The sequence below is a fragment of the Artemia sp. Qi Xiang Cuo genome, chromosome 14, assembly GCF_049724085.1.
Source record: "Artemia sp. Qi Xiang Cuo chromosome 14, ASM4972408v1, whole genome shotgun sequence".
Lineage (NCBI taxonomy): Eukaryota > Metazoa > Arthropoda > Branchiopoda > Anostraca > Artemiidae > Artemia > Artemia sp. Qi Xiang Cuo.
Genome location: NC_142807.1, coordinates 3728673 through 3751958, shown reverse-complemented (window position 1 = coordinate 3751958; position 23286 = coordinate 3728673). Strand labels below are relative to the sequence as shown.

At 35.6% G+C, this 23286-nt stretch overlaps 1 protein-coding gene across 1 annotated transcript in view; it reads right to left on the bottom strand.

The window, feature by feature from the left end:
- LOC148944051 (uncharacterized) overlaps positions 1-22546 on the bottom strand; it is a 58809-nt gene extending 36263 nt beyond the window's left edge. Inside the window, exons 1-2 of the mRNA XM_089100838.1 lie at positions 22236-22546; positions 18734-18893 (exon numbers count right to left, since the gene is read on the bottom strand). Coding sequence (XP_088956964.1) covers positions 18734-18893; positions 22236-22373 — 298 coding nt within the window. The 5' untranslated portion in view covers positions 22374-22546. The remainder of the gene's footprint in view (positions 1-18733; positions 18894-22235) is intronic.
- Positions 22547-23286: the final 740 nt, after the last annotated feature.

Here is a 23286-nt window from a genome sequence, read left to right as displayed (position 1 = left end):
GTCATGTGCAAACACAGCATTTTCAAATCGATACTAGTAGTCTTGTGTTTCAAGTATACGATAAGTATATGCTGTGTTTGTGTCATGTGCAAACACAGCATTTTCTAATCGATACTACTAGTCTTGTGTTTCAAGAATACGATGTGTATATGCTGTGTTTGTGTCCTGTACAAACACAGCATTTTCTGATGACTAATTTAAAAAAAAAACTTTCCGAAAATGAAATTTTTAAAATGAATATATATGCAACTTCAAAATTAAGCTCATCATCTGAAAGCAACTTCTAAAACTACGGCTCAAAACGACTATAATTTATTTTTCAAGAGTAAATAAAACTATCAAATAATAGATATTAATTAAAAAATCATAGCAAAAAAAATAGAACAAGTGATAATATAAATAAATAAACAGATCTTAAAGCGAGTAATGCTTAGATTGAATAAGAAAATTAATCTCAAAACGAAAAAAGTATTGTGCTATTAAAGTATAAATAAAACTTAAAACGAACGGAAATTAAATAAACAATCAGTGCGAACAAACATACAATATATATTAATGTAAATGAATAAATAAATCTTAAAACGAGAGAAACTTAAAAAGAATAGGCAAATCAAGTTTGAATCGAACAAAAATAACTACAAACACGAGTTTGGGTATCGCCTCACCGCAGAAGCCTAAAACCTACTGCGTCATTGGCTCTTTACTGAAAACAATTCTTTGAAATGTTTTCACTTTTGTAACTTTAAGAAATCAAAAATTAATTAAGATTTTAGGGAATAAATATCAGCATATGTATATTAAATTGACTATGCACATTTTTTTTCAGTAAACTCATTTGAATTTTTTTCAATAAAGTACAAATTATATTCTGGCTTTTAGAAAGCATAGGGGTTTTGAACCCTACTCATATTAATTTATGCTCGTTTTGAGTGAAAGCAAATGCATGTTCCACAAAGTTTGAGGTGCAGTTTTCCGCTCAAATAGAAATGCCTAGAATTCATGGAATGTTTTCATGACAAACGAACACGATTAGTTTGAAAAAATGGCAGAGTTAAAAAAAAAAATGGCAAAACTACACGAGCCTCCAACAGTCCTGGAGAGTATAGACAAAATCAAGTGGAAAATTAGATATACAATGATATTAATTGTTGAAAGATCCATCAGTTCAAGCTTTTTTTTCACTGTAATTTTTATTTTCATTTTCAACGCTGTAATAACTGGAAAATAATAAATTTATAACATACGGGTAATTTTTTTTCAGAGAAGCACCAATTACGCAGAGGGCCTTCGGTTTTTGCAGTTGAAGAAAGGGGCGGTATTCCAATTTGATTTGTAGTGAAAATTCTTCCTGACTAATTTTTAAAAGAACATTTAACTTAGACTGAATATTTGATGCATAATGATATTAATTGCTGAAAGATCATCAGTTGAAAATTTTACTGTAATTTTAATATTTATTTTCAATATTAAGTACAAAAGAAAACATTTGTAATATAATTCGTTTTCAGTAAAGCGCCAATGACGTAGTAGGTTTTAGGCTTCTGCAGTGAGGCGATACCCAAACTCTTGTTTGTAGTTATTTTTTTTATTCGATTCAAACTTGATTTGCATATTCTTTTTAAGTTTCACTCGTTTTAAGATTTATTTATTCATTTACATTAATATATATTGTATGTTTGTTCGCACTGATTGTTTATCTAGTTTCCGTTCCTTTTAAGTTTAATTTATACTTTAATAGCAAAATTTTTGTTTTCGTTTTAAGCTTGATTTTCATATTCACTCGAAGCATTACTCGCTTTAGGATCTATTTATTAATTTATATTATTACTTGTAGTATGTTTTTTACTCTGATTGTTTATTCAATTTCTGTTCGTTTTAAGTTTCATTTATACTTCAATAGCAAAATTTTGCTGTCGTTTTAAGATTGATTTTCATATTCAATCTAAGCATTACTCGCTTTAAGATCTATTTATTCATTTATATTATTACTTGTTGTATGTTTTTTGCTATGATTGTTTATTTAATTTCTGTTCGTTTTGAGTTTCTTTTATTCTTTAATAGTAATTTCTGGTCGTTTTGAGCTTTAATTTTAACAGGTATTTGTATCTCCTCAGCTTAAGTTTAAAATTGCCTTTACTTTTCTTTGAAAAACTTAATTTTCGAAAAGTTTTTTTAAATTAATTTTTGTTTGTTTTGATTGAAAAAAGTTTCATGTTTCTATTGAATGGGGGGGAGGGGTAATTACTGTCCGATTAATCTTGACTTTAAAATACAGATCTAGAACTTTCAATTTACATCGAATAAGGCTTTTTTCAAAGTCTATACGATTACCTCTTTGATATAAACCTTATGTATGAACAATAGACAGCTTGCATAACTTGTAGACAGCGATTGACAGCAATGAATGGGTTGAAAAAATAGCTCCAATAAGGGGGTTTAGACCATTTCACTTGCTGACACAAAGGGATCATGACTGTTTGGAATTTACCTTAATAGGATTTTGTGTGCCAAAGCAATTTTGTATCTATCACAGAGTATGTATTTGAACCTTATAATTGGATAATTATAATAGATTTCCTATGTGTTCTTCCCATACAAAACCCCTTCCCATAAGTTATAAACCCCCTTAATAAGTTATGCCCCAGGGCATAACATAAAACGCCTACCCCCGGGCCTTGATGGGCTATGTTGACACCGGAGTTTTTTGTTATCAGAACTTTGAACTATTTTAACAAAAAGACTATCTCAAAATTTTTGTCTGATGCATTTAGGGTTTGGAGGAGGGGGGGGCTAGTTAACCTCCAATCTCTTTTGATTCTTAAAAAGTGAACAAGAACTTTCAATTTCCCTTCCATAAGAAATAATAGGAAGGATTCGGAGAATCCTTAATTTACAACCCTTGCCCTGAGGGCTGTGGGGGAGTTGCCATCCTCAAAGACCTAATTTCCAAAACTTAATACTACGTTTAATTAAATGGCTATCTAAAAATTTTAATTGGATTTGTTTGGGGAAAGGGTGGGCGTGAAAAGGGGGTTAGTTGCCCTCCAATCACTTTCAACTATTAAAAAGGGCACTAGCCCTTTGAATTTCCAATCGAATGAGCCTTTTTTGAAATTTCTACGACACCGCCTTCTATAAAAACCTTATATACCCCCAGGGTATAACTTAAAACCCTTACCTTGAGGGTTGTGGGGGAGTGTCCCCTCCCCTGGATCCGCCACTACCTTACACTCTCTGTTTCTTTCCTTGTTAGGGAGGAGAGCAGATGCCTAATAAGTGTGTGTTAATACCAAAACATTTTAACTCTCATTGGACGTTCAGTTATAAACAGAATTAGTTCAAAGGAAGAGGTGGGGAAAAAGGGCGTGTGGAGGGGTTATTTTCCCTTCGATTAATTTTGACTCTTAAGAGCTGGACTAGAAATTCCATTTTTCAATCAAATGAGCCCTCTCTAAGTTTTACATGAGAATCCCGTCCTACCCCTGGGCCCTGGGAGCTTTTGTCGACCCCAAAGTTTTGTTACTTAACAACCTGCAACTATTTTTAACAAAATGTTATTTTTAACTGTTGCATATAAAACAGCTCTAGAGAGAAAATAACAATCAATGTTGAAGCGACATAAGATTTCTTTATGTATTTATGGTTTGCAGCAGCTATCTTTAAGTTTGTGCGATAGTTAATTTTCATTTCTTTTCGTTCATCTGGCCCAAATTAAATTACTTTTGAGTATTGAAAAGGGCACTAGCCCTTTGAATTTTTAATCGAATGAGCCTTTTTTTAAGTTTCTACGACAACGCTTTCTATAAAAACCTTTATGCCCCCAGGGATTAACTTAAAACCCTTGCCTTGAGGGTTGTGGGGGATTGTCCTCCTCAAAAATATATTTTCTATCTGGAAATCAACTATGCTGAACGAAAGGTCTATCTCAAAATTTTGATTGGATGTGTTTGGGGGAATGATTAGCGGGGGGGGGGGGCTAGATGCCCTCCAATTACTTTTGACTATTATATAGGGCACCAGCTCTTTCAATTTACAATCGAATTAGCGTTTTTTTAAGTTTCTACGACGCTGTTTTATATAAAAACCTTATAAAGAGACGGGGCATAACTTAAAACCCTTGCCCTTAGGTTTGTGGGGAAGTTTCCTTCTAAGAAATATGTAGTCTAACAGAAAATCCACTCCGCTCAACAACACAGCTATATAAAATGTTGAGGGTAGGTTTTTTGGGGCATCATGGGCGTGGGGGGGGGGCTAGCTGCCCTACCAACACTTTTGAATAATGAAAAGGGTCATATCCCTATAAATTGCCAATCAATTGAGCTTTCTTTAAGTTATCGTGACAACGTCTTCTATAAAAACCTTAGATGCCCCAAGGGCTTAACTGGAAACCCTTACCCTGAGGGTTGTGGGGGATTGTCCTCCTCAAAAACATGTTTTCTATGAGAAAATGAACTATGCTGAAAAAAATGGCTATCTCAAAATTTTGATTGGATGTGTTTGGGGGAATGATGATTGTGGGGAGGGGGCTAGTTCCCTTCCACTCACTTTGGACTATTAAAAAGGGCACTATCCCTTTGACTTTCCAATCGAATGAGCCTTTTTGAAGTTTCTACGACAATGCCTTCTATAAAAACCTTATATGCCCCCAGGGCATATCTTAAAACCCTTGCCCTGAAGGTTGTGGGGGAGTTTCCTCTTCAAAAACATATTTTCTATATGGAAATCAACTACACTGAACAAAATGGCTATCTCAAAATTTTGATTGGAGGTGTTTGGGGCAATGATGGGCGTGGAAGGGGGGGGGGGCGATTTTCACTCCAATCAATTTCGAATATTAAAAAGGGCAGTAGCCCTTTAATTTCCAATAGATTGAGCCTGTTTTGAAGTTTCTACGACAATGCCTTCTATAAAAACCTTATATGCCCCCAGGTTATAACTTAAAACTCTTGCCCAGAGTGTTGTGGGGGAGTGTCCTCCTCAAAAATATATTTTCTATCTTGAAATCAACTACGCTGAACAAAATGGCTATCTCAAGATTTTGATTGGATGTGTTTGGGGGAATAATGGGCGTGGGGGGGGGGCTAGTTGCCGTCCAATCACTTTTGACTATTAAAAATGTCACTAGCTTTTTGAATTTCCAATCGAATGAGTCTTTTTTGAAGTTTCTACGACAACGCCTTCAATAAAAACCTCATATGCCCCCAGGGCACAACTTATAATACTTGCCCTGAGGGTTGGGGAGGAGTTTCCTACTCAGAAACATATTTTATATCCGGAAGTCAACTACGCTGAACGAAATGTCGATCGCAAATTTTGTAGTGGACGTGTTTGGGGGACTGATGGGCGTAGAGGGGGGGGCTAGTTGCCCTCAAATCACTTTCGACTATTAAAAAGGTCACTAGCTTTTTGTATTTCGAATCGAATGAGCCTTTTTTGATGTTTCTACGACAGCGCATTCTATAAAAGCCTTATATGACCCAAGAACATAACTTAAAAACCTTGCCCTTATGGTTGTGGAGGATGGTCCTCCTCAAAAACATATTTTCTATCAGGAGATCCAATACGCTGAACAGAATAGCTATCTGAAAATTTTGATTGGATATGTGTGAGGGGAATGATGGGCGGGGGAGGGGGGAGGAGTCTAGTTACACTCCAATCACTTTCGACTATTAAAAAGGGCACTAGCTCTTTAATTTCCAATCGATTGAGCCTGTTTTGAAGTTCCTACGACAACGCCTTCTATAAAAACCTTATATGCCCCCAGGGCATAACTTAAAAACCTTTGCCCTGAGGGTTGTGGGGGAGTGTCCTCCTCAAAAACATATTTTATATCTGGAAATTTATTACGCTGAACAAAATTGCTATCTCAAAATTTTGATTGGATGTGTTTCGGGGACTGATTGGCGTGGGGGAGGGGGCTAGTTGCCCTCCAATTACTTTCTACTATGAAAAAGGGAACTAGAACTCTCGATTTCCAATCGAATGAGCCCCCTTTGAAGTTTCTACGACGACCCCTTCCGTATGAAGTGCCTCTGGGGAAAAAAATAATAATAAATATAACGTAGATAATTTCGGAGACCACACTGCCTTTCCATGACGATAAATAAAAGTTCAAATAGGGATAAAATCCTTTTAATAGACAGTGATGATAGAAATTCACAAAAATACCAGATATTTCGGTCACATATACAGTGACCGTCATCAGTAGTAAAACTAAAATAAAACAATTTAAAACAAAAGTTTATATACTAAATCAAATAACACTACATATTGTTTGAATCTCTAATTCTTTTCAAAGCAAAGGCGGAAGCTATTCTCCTTGACCTTCTTGGATTCGGTAGCTCCAAGCTTCCGCTCCAAGCTTCCGCCTTTGCTTTGAAAAGAATTAGAGATTCAAACAATATGTAGTGTTATTTGATTTAGTATATAAACTTTTGTTTTAAATTGTTTTATTTTATTTTTACTACTGATGACAGTCACTGTATATGTGACCGAAATATCTGGTATTTTTGTGAATTTCTATCATCACTGTCTATTAAAAGGATTTTATCCCTATTTGAACTTTTATTTATCATAATAATAAATAATAATAATAAAACATTGGAGCCGTATGGCCTTTACTATAGGCAACGCGAAAGCGTTGCCTCTGATACTAGTAGTCTTGTGTTTCAAGTATACGATGTGTATATGCTGTATTTGTGTCATGTCCAAACACAGCATTTTCTAATCAATACTACTAGTCTTCTGTTTCAAGTATACGATGTGAATATGCTGTGTTTTGTGTCCTGTGCAAACACAGCATTTTCTAATCGATACTACTAGTCTTGTGTTTCAAGTATACGATGTGTGTATGCTGTGTTTGTGTCCTGTGCAAACACAGTATTTTCTGATCGATACTAGTAGTCTTGTGTTTCAAGTATACGATGTGTATATGCTGTGTTTGTGTCCTGTGCAAACACAGAATTTTCTAATCGATACTAGTAGTCTTGTGTTTCAAGTATACGATGTGTATATGCTGTGTTTGTGTCCTGTGCAAACACAGCATTTTCTAATCGATACTAGTAGTCTTGTGTTTCAAGTATACGATGTGTATGCTTTGTTTGTGTCCTGTGCAAACACAGCATTTTCTAATCGATACTACTAGTCTTGTGTTTCAAGTATACGATGTGCATATGCTTTGTTTGTGTCCTGTGCAAACACAGCATTTTCTAATCGATACTACTAGTCTTGTGTTTCAAGTATACGATGTGTGTATGCTGTGTTTGTGTCCTGTGCAAACACAGCATTTTCTAATCGATACTACTAGTCTTGTGTTTCAAGTATACGATGTGTATATGCTGTGTTTGTGTCCTGTGCAAACACAGCATTTTCTAATCGATACTAGTAGTCTTGTGTTTCAAGTATTCGATGTGTATGCTTTGTTTGTGTCCTGTGCAAACACAGCATTGTCTAATCGATACAACTAGTCTTGTGTTTCAAGTATACGATGTGTATATGCTGTGTTTGTGTCGTGTGCAGCACAGCATTTTCTAATCGATACTAGTAGTCTTGTGTTTCAAGTATACGATGTGTATATGCTGTGTTTGTGTCTTGTGCAAACACAGCATTTTCAAATCGATACTACTAGTCTTGTGTTTCAAGTATACGATGTGTATGCTTTGTTTGTGTCCTGTGCAAACACAGCATTTTCTAATCGATACTACTAGTCTTGTGTTTCAAGTGTACGATGTGTATATGCTGTGTTTGTGTCCTGTGCAAACACAGCATGTTCTAATCGATACTAGTAGTCTTGTGTTTCAAGTATACGATCCTAAATAACCCTTGAACGCATGTCTTTTTAATTCGAAATCTTCTTGTTGGACTGGAATTTCGTTGTCTCAGCAAGTTTTTTTTTTTAGTGCTGGGTATAGGGCGAGTCTCCCCTCCTCCAATTTGATTACAAGCAACATCTTGCTCCTGATCTTGTAGCTCGTCAATTCTTGTTTTCTTGGTTAGATGATCTTCTATTGGAATAAAAATACCGTCATGCCACTCATTTTGTAAATTTCTAATTAGGGGATTGGTATTCCCTATAGCTTATTTTACTCACCACAGTGAGCAAGTAGCTGAAAAGCGCTATATGGCTGTTGTAAACCTGATTAACCAAATGTTTCATCATCCAAGTCATTTAAAAGCTCTAATAATAGAGTCCTCATTACTCATGCTGTCACCTTTGGTGAATATTACAGAGAATTTATCCATTTCTGAAAATATATACGTTGAGCGTTCACAATTTCTTAAAAACTGAAAATAATTTCAAATTTCCAGCCTTTTTGACTTGGGTTCTTTGGAGCAAGAGACTAGGGATAGCGGATCAGTGAGGAACTCATGGATTCAATCCAGAGACATCAACTTCAAGGGAAACCGGAAAAAAACTTAATTACTAGCTTGAAAATCTCTAACATAATTTTCGAACATACCAAACGAGTGGCAGCTTCGTGCAGACACAGGGAGCGTGTTCCAAATCCTGTTGCAAGTTGTCAGAGGGTTGAAGTCAGACCTCACTGATGGAGTATGAAGAATCTGTAAATTGCTGGAAGTGCGGAGATGATAAGTTGATTGATGAGAAACAAAACATATTTTTTTATATAGAGCAGCAGGAAGATGGCCGTGCAAATGTAAAATGATGAAAGAAGAACAAGAAAGAAAATAGAAAGATTGCAAATCAGGCAAGGGTTTAAGTGAAGATCGGTTAGTTTCCTTAATAAGAGTCCTTGCTTTATGATAAAGTTTTGAAAGTGGCATCAGAGACAAGGGGAAATTGACATCCAAATAACAGACCAATATGAAACATAAGACTGAACTAGGCTGCAGAACAAGATTCTAAGAATCGACCCTGGAAATATGTGTTTGAGCTTTCTAAGGATTCCAAGACTCCTGCAGACCTTCATTTTAATCAGGTCAATATGATACTTAAAGGAAAGATCGAATGTAACGATCCTTAGGTCTACTTAGAGAGCCTTTTGATACGTGTATTTTATTTAAGTCAGGGCAAGCCTTTGAAACTCAGGAGAAAATGAGAAAAAATTACTTCCCGACATTTAAGACAAGATAATTTACATCAAACCATTGGATTACTCTTTCAAAAAGGGCATTTATCTTTGAACGATGGTCAGACACAGTTCTACCAGCTGTGCCAAGAGTACTGTCATCAGCAAAAGCAATAAGTGTATCCGGTAAGGACGAATTCCTGTCACAATTAGTGACGGATACTGGTTGACAAAGACGACAGCAAATGGTAGGTTTTAAATTTTGAACCGCATTAATGAGGTCATTGACGTAGATTAAAAAGAGTATCGACCCAATAATAGATCCTTGTGGAACGCCAAACTCTATTCCCGAAGCGTTAGAAAAGAGTGGATCAACCGAGATGACTCGACCAGATAAATATGATAGAAACCAAGAATAAGCATTCACTCTTATACCAATATGGGACAGTTTCCAAAGAAGAAACTTGTACGTTAATGAGTCGAATGCTTTTCGTACATCGTGAAAAAGAGCAGCAGGTATCAGACCAGAGTCAAGAACTGAATGTAAATAATTCAAAAGAGTTGCGTATGCATGCTCAGTTGAGTGCTTCACCGTAAAACCAAATTGAAATTCATGAAAAAGTGTTTAGAATTAATAAAATCAAGAAGCCTAGAAAGAATAGCTTTTGCAAAAATTTTACTAATCACTGATAAAAGGGATATGGGACGATGATTTGCAGGATCATTCATTGATCCACCTTTAAAAATAATAATCACGTGATCATGCTTTAAAGCACTTGGGAAAACACCATTTTCAAAGGAAAGATTGATAAGTCTCGTGATGGCAGAAATGATGACAGGAAGAATGAACTTTACAACCTTAGTCGGAATACGGTCTGGGGCAGAAGATGAAGAACCCCTCAAACCATTGACAATTCTGGCTATTTTAGCTTCTGAGGCAGGTTCCAATGCCATTGATTTAGGACAAGGCGGTCCAAGGTAAGACCTAAAATCATTTAGAGAAGAAGATGGACTATAGAAGAGGCTGTAGTTTTGCCGATATTAGCAAAATAGGAAGTAAACGCATCTTGAAATTTTAGCTCACCCTCTACATTTTCGCCTTCCATCACAAAACTTGAAAGGGCAGAAGGAGGCAGAGAAGATGGCCTAATAACAGAATTGATTGCTTGCCATGTCTTCCTAATGTCTTTACCACACGCAGAAAATTTTCTGTAATAAAATAACGATTTGGCCTTTCGGCAAAGCGAATTGTAAACTCTTCTATAAGCGTTGAAAAGTTGAAGTCACGAATCAGGAAAAGATGGCTTAGAGGACCTGTAAGCCTTCCAAAGATCATTTTTCTTCCTCCAACTTTTAAGGAGGCCCGGAGTCATCCATGGATTCAAAGGGGTTGTTCTTTTCGATGCCAGATTCGACTGGGGTGCAACACATGTATCCAAGGTAACTTCTTTCAAAGAATCATAAAGAGTCTATATCAGATTCACTTTCAGAAATACTCCTCAAACAACCCTCCAACCATGACCTAAAAAGATGCAAACCCTGACCATTAAATTTTAAAGAGGAAAAACCAGCTCCTTGGTTCCTCCTTGGCAACGCATCGGAAAAATCATGCATGGAAAACTCGTCAACACAAAATTTTGCACCAAGGTCAACTATGAAAAAATATTATCAAGCAAAGAAGCAGTGGTGTTAGTAATGCGAGCTGGAATGCATGCAGAAGGTAACGTTCCACAAGCGAGCATTGTTGAAAGAAAATACAAGGACGAGGATGACTTCCGTCACACAAATTAAGGTTGAAGTCACCCATAACGTCAAGTTCACATAAATGAAGTTAGATTGTTTTCAAAATCTCATCAAGAATCTGAAGGAAAGAGGGAACAGACCCACTAGGAGACCGGTATATATTACCAACAATCAAAGTTTTAGCTTGGGTTTTAATCTCAATAAATATGGATTCAAAAATTCCTTCTTCATTTCTGGACAGGTCACGTCTAACAGAGTACGGAAGAAATTCTGAAACAAGAACAGCAAGGCCACCTTTTGCCATCTTACTTCGATTTAAACATTCCATCTTGTAACCAGAGAGATGCAATAGAGATTCATTTTTCAAATCAAGGAAAGTCTCACAAAGACCAATAAAATCAGTGTGGCCACTACGCACTTTTTTTTTCAACTCATCAAATGAAGAACAAAGGCCCTGTACATACAAACATTTTTCTCATAGAAAAAAATTACGACTGACATATTTATATAGTTCTTACTTAGTACTTTTAAAATATCATAGGTGATTTTAAGACATGAAAAAAAGGTCGAAAAAACTTCTGTAAAGAAAAAAATAAACGTCACTACAAACACTATTTTTCTAATAGAAATACTCATGACTGACATATTTATATCATCCTCATTTTGTAGTTTTAAATTATCATAGGTGATTTTTTGGCTATAAGTTTACTTCCTGTGATTTTAAGACATGGAAAAAAGTTGAAATAATTCACAAAAAGTTACCCCCATCCCTCTCCCCCAAGGGATATAGAGCCCTGTCATGTTCATTACGATACTATGTCCTTTGCTCGTTTAAAACCAGTATTTTTTTTAAAATGGGGTTATGAAGCCTGTCACACTCATAATACGTATTCTACTATTATTCATCATAAGGCTTGGGTTCAACAATAACCCATGGACCGAATGCAAAAGTTTAAGAATAACTAGTAGGCAGAGGTGTTTTTTTTTAATAATGATTATATACATGATGTCCAAATACATAAAATTCAGTAAATGCTCTTTTTTAACCGTCTCCTGAAAGGTTCAGGTTCAAAATATTCAACGTACTGAATTCAATTACTCAATCAAAGCTTGTAGGTTGCGGTGATTTTAAAACTTTACATACAGTTCGCTAACTAAAGGGAACTCTAAATGTCATTTGATAAACCGCAACTGAATAAGAAGCAGTCCCCATCCACTAAGCATGCAATGAAAAATATATCACAAACCTCTTTTTTATTGCAGTTCTCATCACAATTCCTTTTATTTGACATTTTGATAGATATAGTTCGATCCATCTATTAGATAAAACCGTGACGAGCATTCTTTTACATCAAAATATTTGCTTGAGATAACACTTTAGGCCCGCTTTAAAATCATGGCATGGTTTCAGAAGAAATTCAATGCCAAGAATTCCTTATCGTTCCAGAAGTTGAGGTAAGACCATATGGTTACCGTTAAAACTGCATACAATAATTTAGACGGTGTTTTTCTCTTATAACACCTGCTGGTTGTCATATGAATGGTATGATAGGGATGTCATGGGAATGGTGGGATAGGGCTATCTTAGGAATGGTGGTTTAGGGATGTCTTGGGAATGATGGTATAGGGCTGCCTTAGGAGCCTTTAATACAATACTACTCATAATATAATACTGAAATTTTACGACTAGAGGAGGGGGCGGTAACCAAACTCCTGTTTGTTATAATAGAGCTCGAATTCTTGTAATCTATAGCTTTCCGAAAAAATGCATGACTTGTATATTTTTTTCACACTTTCCCTTACTTTTTTTAATGTGTTTACCACATAGCTCAATAAGAATATGACGTAGTTTTAGAGTTTGATCAGATGATCAGCACAAAAAGTCAAAGATAAATTTTAAGTTTATAATTTCAATGAAATATACATTTTCCCGGAACAAAGCCAAATTCAAATATTTGTTTATAGATATACCTACCATAAAACAAACACTGAAATATGGAAATTAACAGAAGAAACCTCATAGTTTGAAGAAAAAATTAAAGGCCCCCATCAAAACGGATGTTTCATATGCCAATGGCAAAGAAGGCTCAGTTTTAGCACACATCTGCTACAAAAGAATTTTAATTTCTGCAAAGCAAATGGCGTCCTTTACCAGCACTATCATATCATGATACTTTTGTGGCCTTGCATATTGAGGCAGGGTTGCACAGGGGTAGTATATTCTTGTAAGATTAGGGGGTTATAATAAAGAAGCCCTCAGAAAACCTCTCCAAAAGGTTATTATATCCTCTAGCAACTGAAATATTTAAATTAAGAAAAGGGAGTCCCCTGGGAAGTGGTGGATCCAGGGGGTGATTTTGAGGGCGTTTGCCAACCCGGCCCAAAAAATTGAAGGTCACACTATTTACTGGGTGGAGGCAAAAATATCCATGAAGGAGCATAAGTTCCACTGGTCCCCCACTACATTAATTCTGTATCCACCTCTGCCATAGGGTTTTGACAAAATCAAAAATGTAAGGTCCCCCCCCCCCAAAAAAAAAAATCGAATGTCCATGCTTTAATCAATTTACCTTGAAAATAATCATTCAGGACCATTAATTTTGTATGGACTTCTTACATCTTCAGAGACAAAATAGCCACCGCATGGCATTGCTTTCTCTCAAATTGGAAAGCGCAAGGCGGTTTTTTTTTTCATTTTTAAATCGACTAGCTATCTCAGAACCGTCATTCTATGCCTTTATGGCACCCTTGGGAACGCAATTGTGATTCGGCACCACAACATAGCGAAACACACTACTTTGCTTGACTTGACTTTTCAGAACCACGTATTTGACATGGCTATCTAAGAAGAAAAATCAAATAAACAAACACGTATCCTCGATCGTTCGTCTCAGAAAAAAAAGAAAATTCCACGCTTTTTTTTAGACAAGTACTTGATAACTCCGCAATAGGATTCTTTGCTATGCTGCATTTAGCCGTATGATTCACGAAGGTCGTTTAAGCTTTTGAGGGACTTTTGTCCCTTTTTAAGAAAAAAAAACTAATTTTCCCAGGCTCGTAAATTATGATTTGTAATTTTAAGCTTCATAATTTTTATATATTCAGAACCGCAATAGCAACGCAAGCAACCCAGGTGACCGAGCTTTGTTTGGTGATGGCAAATTTTATGTATAAGAACGGTGTCCGGCATTTCCTTTCCCATTGAAAATCCCCCTCGCTTATGAAATATAATCACCCATAACCTGACTCATACAAAAAAGACTTTTTGTGTAATTTTTCTAGAATGATTAGTATTGGTACTCGTTATATTCTTTGGCTTAGTCAACAAAATATAACAATTTAATCACCAAGAACATAAATATCAAATTGAAAATCAGAACAATATCCAATTCAAAATCTACAAACAAAAAACAAGCCACTAGGGCTTAACTCAGCTATTCACTATTCGAATATAAAATTCAATTCAAGTATATAAGGAGCTATTGCACGGCATTGATATTATCACATTCGAGGGGCCGATCACTTTCAAAGCCATATACAGATGATGTGCACCGTGCCTGGAGGAATGAGCCACCCATAGTGGAACAGTAAGATGCTGGACACCCCTGAAACACAACTGGAAGCTCTTTAGAGCTGGCAAATGAAAACGTGTGAGTGCAATCTAGGGTGCTTATGCCCATAACTTGTATCTCTTTTAATATTGTTTACTTCTGAAATAGGAGATATCAGATGCAAACTAATCCTCAATATCGTATATCGTAATCCTCAATATCGTAGTTTGAAGCCCACGCCTGGACTGCATGGGGTCAACAGATCTTTGAGGTGGAAAAAATTAACATTGTACCTTAGTTTACAGTTAGGAGGAGTAAAATCAATGCTGACACTGATTTCATGCCGATCATAAATAAGCTAATAAGTGGAAATGTTGACTGATGTACAATGCAGCTATCGTAGCTGCACTGTAGGACGGAGCAAACGACGGTCCTAAGTAACTGAAATTTTGAAACTACGTTTTAAAGAAGCTACCTTATCAGTTACAATCCTCACGTTACACTGATTAGGGAATGTAACTACTAACCAGATTCAGCACAACAGTAATTGTAAATAAGAAAACAACCTTTCAGGATTTCTCAAAAAAGATTCTGAAACGTATCAAACATGACGCAAAATTAGAAAAACAAGCACACCGTTGAAATTGGCACCGTCGGAAACCCTTGATTGGGAGTAGAGAAATAAGAGTTCATACATAAGCATACACTTGTCTGGAATATCAAATTTTCTGTTATAAGACGGGGATGAGGTAGAAAAGTCATTGCTGAAATAATCTTATGGCCCTTATAAATGAGCCAAGAATTGGTTAACCTTTGCTTACAGACCATGCTGCTATGGTAAAAAAAACAAAAAAAAACAAACAAACAAACACTTAACCCCTAGGGCTAAGTGTTTATATAGGGCAATATATCCAAATGCAATCACTGAGGAATCTATCTTCCGTCAAAAATTTCTCCCTTGCAGTCCTTGTTGCCTCATCCTTCATCAGTGACGGTCTTTGGTTTTCTGATTTGTGTACCTCTCCATTTCTGAAGGACATTTGCAAACTTTCAAATTCTTCCTCTAGTTTTGGTCTTCTTATGTGCTTTCCTGTCTATTCCTGTAGGACGTTTGAATGTTCTAAAATTACTGATCCCTATCGTAGGAATTCCCAACGGAGGGTTATTATCGCCATTGATGACCTTTACCGCTTCGAGATCTTCTAGGGCACTGTGGCCCTTCAACTGGACTTTTCCGAAAATTTGAATTTGTAGTTTAAACTGTCGGTACTTTTTGCGAAGAAGTTAATGATTACGGTACTACTATTTTGCACCTCGTTGTGTAAAAAGAATTAAAAAGCTATATAAAAGACAATCTTTACATTACAAAAAGTCTTTAAAATAACCTACAACGACGAAAAATAACAAACGAGAAAACAAAAATAACATTACGAGAGAAATAAAATAAATTTATTCTTATGTCCCACGTAATTACTATCTTTGATGTATCAGCTAAAATGAGAATTGTTTGGCATGGTATATCGTTGGTGCTAATATTTACTATGATTTGATATAGCATTAGTAGGCGTTTTCAATGGTTGGTTGCCGTTTTGAGGGTTGCCAGTTTGCACACTTTTCGTGTGAAATGCACCCTTTTTTTAGCTCAGAAGGGATGTGAAAGAGTGAAAATCATTCTTTTTGGGTGTCAGTTTTCATTCGCTTTAAACGTCAGTAGTCGACTTGCATTCTTTTTTTTTAGTAAAATCACTTTTTTTACCTTGATTTGCACTCTCTTTAGACGTCTGCAGTTGGCGGCCTTTTTGTCTATTGCCATGCATGCAGTGTTGCCACCTGTAGTACGAAAGTGCTATTTTAGCGCTATTATAGTCAATTTTTTTACTATAGCACGGAAAATCGCTGTATAGCACGCAAATTTGGGTGATTATAGCACTTTAGGAACTGACCTTCGGGGCAACCCTGCATGCATGTGGTAATCATAGACGCACTATTTTACATTAGACTACAGTCAACATATGTCACGTCTGCTTTACTTTTACCACCATGGATTGCCACGATTCTTGTTAGATGCTAAATTATTGTTTAACTGCTCGCGTATTGCAATGCTTTTTGCATGTTAGCTTGTACCTATTCAGGTACTGAACAAATAATGGCATCGGTGTAAAAGTCTGGTTTATAGCTCTTATCATCTGTGAAGGCTTTGTGATATCCTGCTTTTTAAACAATTCTTTCTACTTCATTTATGAAACTTTTTTTTTAATAACTAATAAGTTAACCTCATCCTATCCGTATAAACGACCATAACAAATTCAAATATTTAATGGTATCCTGGAGACTAAAAGTAGAGAACTACCCCACCCCCATTCAAAGCAGTGAAAGGAACCTGATTGGGAGCATTAACTAATCGAATGACCAAAAACAAGAGACGGTCGCAGGAGCATCACTCTGTAATTGAAGAAAAAGAAAAGACACATAAAAAAAATAAACTGACTTCAAGTTCAGCAACGGCTTATTAACAGAACTATTTGTTTCAAGGATAAGGCTCCTTGACATTTCACAAACGCTTGCGAGCGGCATTAGAAGGGAAGAAGTTGACAGCCATTTAGTAGGGCAATATGAAACATAATACTGAATTAAAAAATAAAGAAGATTCTTAGGATTGACCCAGAAAATATGTGTTTAAGCTATCTCAGGATTCCAAGATTTCTCGATACTTCATTTTAATTAGACTAATATGATTCCAGAACGAGAGAATTTCATACAGAAGAATACCTAGGAACTACATGTTGATCACTAGGTCTGCTGAGAGAACCCATGAGACATGAATTTCCTTTGAGATATGAGCCCATTGAGAGACGAAAGTTAGGAGCAAGCCTGAGAAATTTGCTAAAAAATCAGGAAGCTCGGCTTAGCAATACTTAGGGCCAGGCAATTAGCATGGAACAATAGAACTACTCTATCAAACAAAACAGTCAGTTATACGGATTTCATGCTCTGTTCGGACAGCAGTGGCAAATATACTGCCGACAGGTGAAGGTAATTAGACTATATCACCTATTGATTGTTGATTTCTTGTTCGTAATCGTAACAATAGGAGCATTAACATAAATTAAGAACAGAATTGGCCCTAGAGCTTAGCCTTACGTCAAATTCAACTTAAGACGGTGAGCGGAAAATAGGATCTATGGAGATAACCATTCCTGACAAACAGGAATCAAACCAAGGGCTAGCATTTCCTCTTGTACCGAATTGAGATACTGTAAGGGGTAGAGATTTTGTTTGAAAAATCGAAAACTTTTTAGACGTGCAAAATAAAACCGCCAGGAATTTTACGAGACTCAAGAAGAGGGTATAGAAAATTTAAAAGAGCACCGCGTGCATGCTCGGTTGAGTGCCTAGCTCGGAAGCCAAATTTAAAATCGTAAAAAAAATTCCTTTTCTTCTCAAAAGGAAAGTAGAGAGGAAAGCATAGTCTTTTCAAATTTTTTGCCAAATGCAGCCAGTAAAGATGTTGTACGACAATTAGCTGGATCACACCCAGGCCTATGTTTATATAGAACAATCACTAGAGCTCGCTTAAGTGCACTGGGAAATATTCCGTTCTTGACAGACACATTTACTAGTCTTATGTACACAGTAATAATTGAACATCTTGGTTGGTATAGAATCACGACCTGATGAGATTAAAACTTTCAGTCCATTAGCAAGTCTACTTGTCTCACCCTCAGAAACTGGCTCCAGGACCATCAACTTCAAGCAACTTGGACTAAGATACGATTTGAAATTTAGGTTTAAAAGGACAGAAGCTTACTGAAGAAGCGGTTGTGTTTTTATTAACAAAAAAAAGGTGAAGGCTTCTTCAAAATCAAGTTTACCCTGAACAGCCGAAACATCAACCATCTAACTTAGAGGGATACAAGAAGGTAGAGACAAATGAAGAACACTCATGTCCTTGAAGGTAGTTCATGTTCAAGAAGGTAGAGACAAATGAAGAACACTATGCTATGCATGCCATTATATAAGAAAATATTTACATGATGTCAAACGAAATACTTTTATGATGTACTATCATAGTACATGATGTCATTTGCAAAAACAAAAATTAAGGCTCTTAACAAATTTTCTCAGACTTCTGACCTATCTAGATCTTTTTTTCTTTTATGCGAGAATATCCCAAAATACCAAATTTCCCGAAAAAATATGGAGCCTTTTTCGAGAAAAAAAGTACACATATATATATATATATATATATATATATATATATATATATATATATATATATATATATATATATATATATATATATATATATATATATATATATATATATATATATATATATATATATATATATATATATATATATATATAGTAGATGGAAAAGCAATCTTTTTTCAAAAAATATTTCCTTACTATAAGTTCCGTAAATTAGGTATACTTCGTAATCCAGGGCTTTCAACAGATGAAATATGAAATAGTTGAAATGAAAGCATAGGCCCCCTTTCATGTTGAGACTGTCTTCAAGAACTTCTTCCTCGGACGGCATGTGAGGGTTTTTCAGGAGCCAAAGATTCTGAAAGGATAAATTAGTATTTATGTGATTAAATAAGTTAAATTACGTACATACAAGGACCGCGCCCATAAGCATTTCCAATCGGCGTGGGCCTCACACCATTTGGGAAGAAGGGTTCAACTACAAAAAAAAGGCATATTGCATTTTGTTTTCACTAAGTGGCAGGAGGTGTATCAGAGCCTATGATAGAATTTTTAAAATTACTATTGTCTTATTATTTTAACCTGGAAATCTTCCTTGTGGGAACTATTGTGGTCGTTATAATTTAAAGTGCAATACCTGCTAATGCCTCGATGTAACTCTAGGCTAAAAAGTAGACTTGTGAATTTTGTTATTTTTTGGGACTTAATTCCCCCCAAATGTGAGTTCATAATACATATTTAGAAAATAAATAAAAATATCAGTAAAAGTAGTGTTAGACCCACAGCTATATCCAGGTATTTGGTAAACGGGGGGGGGGAATGAATGTTATACAATTAACTTAAAATACAATTAAATACACCAATAAAATAGTGTCGTTGTAATTTATGCATAATAGGTTTGTATTTTATTATTCTGCATGTCTAGCAGTATATAGGACAATGAAGTCGGCTTTGAATTCAATTTCTCCACGGGAGTAGCTCCAGCATTTTTATTGGGGAGGGGGAGGATCTACGTAAGAGGATCTTTCCTTGGAACTTTTCATGGGGGAAGAGTATTTCCATGAAGGAGGCGCTGGATTTCCCAGCATTACTTAAGAAACAATCAGAAATTAAATAAAAAATCAAGCTTTACAATTGAAAATAAGGAGTAACATTGGAACTTAAAACGAACAGAAATTTTTACGTATATGAGGGGGTTCGTCCCCTTCTAAATACCTCACTCTTTACGCTAAAGTAGTTTGAGTAATTTTAGAAGAGCGATTTATTCTAATTAAACGGCCTTTGTGATTCAAGAGTCATTCTTAAAGAATTGGAACAAAATTTGAACTTTAGCGTAAAGAGCGAGGTATTGAAGAGGGGGCAAACCCCTCATATTACCTATATGAGGAAGTTTGCCCCCCCTCTCATATTAGTAATGGGGAGATAGCCCCCACTTTGGCTATGTCCACCGAAATGGAACCTTAAAACTATAGCGGAACTTACGTGAAACGGCACTTCGACCTGCATAGATCTCATCAGCTCACTGAAGAATTTTTCCCTGTCATTTTTCACTTTATCTTCAAAATTTTCTATTTTTTAGTCTATCCTCTATAAACCGTTTTCCTTTTCGATCATATTTTCCAGCACCGTTTCTCTTTGTTTACTAATCACAGTTAGAAAGTGAAGTTTGCCCACCTCGTCAATACCTCGCTCTTTACGCTAAAGTTCGAATTTTGTAAGATAATGGCCGATATAAGGAATGATTTGTTTGTGTTATTTTCCGGCCAATCTTAGCATTTAATTTTACCTTAAGAAGCTTATTAACTATGATTTTTATATGATAATAAACCAAAGATATTGTATGTCTTCGGCTTAGTATTGTTATTAAATAAAAAAAAACAAGTTTTTTCCAACTGAAAGTAAGGAATAACATTAAAACTTAAAACGAACATAAACAATTACGTATATCTTTTAAAGATCTTTTCTTTCATTCATTTCAGTGATTTGAGAATTAATGGACTTGTGACTTTCATTTTCGTCAAAAATAGTTTCGATCTCTTTGGCCGTTTTGTTATTATGCCTTACAAAATTAGTTCTGCAAATATAGCTAATTTAATTTACGTGGGAGAATCTTTCCACGGAAATAATTTCTCGTGGGGGAAGAGAATTTTCCATGAAGAGGGAGCTGTATTTCCGTACATTATTTAAAAAACGATCAGTAATTAAATAAAAAACAAATTTTTTCAACTGAAAGTGAGAAGTAACATTAAAACTTAACAGGAACGGAAAATATTGTGTATATGAGATAGGTTTCCTCTCCTCAATAGCTCGCTCTTACACTAAAGTTTCTTTTTTAACTTTTAAAAGAGGTTATTATTCTAATTAAACAGCCTTTGTGATTCAGGAGTCATTCTTAAACAACCGAAACAAAAATCAAGCTTAGGTTATTATAAGGTTATTATTAGTTAAAAAAAGAAGTAAAATCAATATCCAAATTTCGTTTTAATTATTCATGTACGGTGAGCCAAATTCAAAATATGCATTAATTCAAAAACGTTCAGAAATCATATAAGAAAAACTAGTTTTTTTTAACTGAAAGTAAGGAGCGACATTAAAACTTAAAACGAACAGAAATTACTCCGTACATGAAAGGGGCTGTTCCCTGCTCAAGGTCCCGCTCTTTACGTTAACGTTTTTTATTGTTTTATAAAGCAGAGTTGTGAGAAAGAGTCAAACTTTAGCGTAAAGAGTACCAAATTATAGGGTGCCACGGGGCTCCTGCGTGGGCTGAAAGACTTTTTTGCACCCAAACTGACATTGTGAACCCAGAAGGACCACTCAAAGGGCATGGCATCCTTCTTTCTGACAAAAGGCACTATAAACATATATTGGAATTCATGCCCCACTGTATATATAATTAGACACATGGGCGCCCATATGGAGGGGGGCAGGGGGGGGGTCCCCCCCCCCCTGGCTGAATGATGCTGCCTTATTTTTATATTTTTGTTCTGAGATTTCTATTATATAGCATTAAAAGTGCCAATTAGACGAGGTTTGCCCCCCCTGGAATTCAGCTTATGGGCGCCCATGATTAGACATGCCCCTATTATATATACAGTGTTCATGCCTATACTAAACTTCCTTCGTCAACTGTTTCAACATCATCGACAGGGAAAAAATAATGAAGAACATAAGTACAGGGAAGAACAAGAAGCAAAACAACTATAGAGTTGTATTTATTACTGATAAAAGATATTGCAGTTCAAAAAACTTTTGTGCATAACCTAGAGCTGTTTCTGGTCCCACTGCAGAAGGTCGGGGGTTATCAGAAAAACGACAATGCTATTTAGAAAGAGTATAAAATAAGGAACTTAATGGTATTGCTCTTTTGTTTTATATTGTTTCCTTTAGAAAAGCAGTGAAACTGCACATTTAATCATTCCTGATTTGTTTTTTCTCCTACCAGAACAACTTTCCAAAACAGAAAATTTCCGATAGAAATGCTTATTATATTCATAATCAGCATAAAAAAAGGCATCGAATGGTGTATTCACTTTATTCCTAACTCAATAATATGATTTGGTAGATATTGACCTCTGTGTTGGCCTCAGGTGGCTTGGTACTGCAGTAAATTCTTAGTAGTGGTATTAGTAATGGGGTGATAGCCCTCACTTGGGCTATGTCCACCGAAACGGAACTTTAAAACTATAGCGGAACTTACGTGAAACGGCACTTCGGCCTGCAGAGATCTCATCAGCTCACTCAGGAATTTTTTCCTGTCATTTTTCACTTTAGCTTCAAAATTTTCGATTTTTAGTCTATCCTCTATAAATCGTTTAGCGTTTTCCTTTTCGATCATATTTTCCAGCACCGTTTCTCTTTGTTTACTAATCACAGTTAGATAGTGAAGTCACCTATTGAAACAAACCGGCTTTTCAAGCTGAATTAAAAACCCAAAAAACCAACAAATTATTTCCCAATCAAACCCAAGCAACACACATCTTAAAAGCAAGGGTTGATGTACTTCAACCAAGTAATGAAGACAGCCTACTAAATAAATAACGGGTAGTCGAGAGTAGAGGATTAATAAATACTCAAACGTGCTTGAAAAAACAAATTCAACCCCATGAGTTACCAACCCCAAGGTTATACGAAAGACGTTGTGTAACAGCTTTTCTCTAAGGCACATGAACCCCCAGTATTAAATGAGATACATGTATCGATTGTTTCGGTCCGAGTTTCTCTCTCTTATTTGAGTCTGAAGATATTTAGGAATTTCTACATTTCCAAAATCCAAAAAGGTCTCCTCTTCTAAAGTAAAGAAATAAGAGAAAGGCGATTTTTTATGCTTGCCTTCAGTAGAAACTTTTTTTGTAAAAACAACTGTTCGTCAAAACAATCAGAAAATCCCAAAGTATATTTTTAGTTTCGCACTCATGTGAAGTTTATCATGTGTAAAATACCACATTTTGGATTACCATATCCCATTAAACTCAGAAAAAGGAAAATCCTCAAGATAAGAAAATAATCAGGAATATTTGCAATTCGGGTCAGAAAAATCGAAGCCAATACGTTTTTAAGACTTCGGAGTTGGAGTCGAGAGCATAACTTAGTTCTCTTCGAAGTTGACGAGAATAAAAAGAATCTGACTAGTAACTTTTCGAGCTGTTATTTGAATAATTCCGGATATGAACTCCGGGTATGTAAATAACTAAACATTTTTCAATATGAATAAATACTATCCAAATTTGTATAAATTATTAATGCTTTGA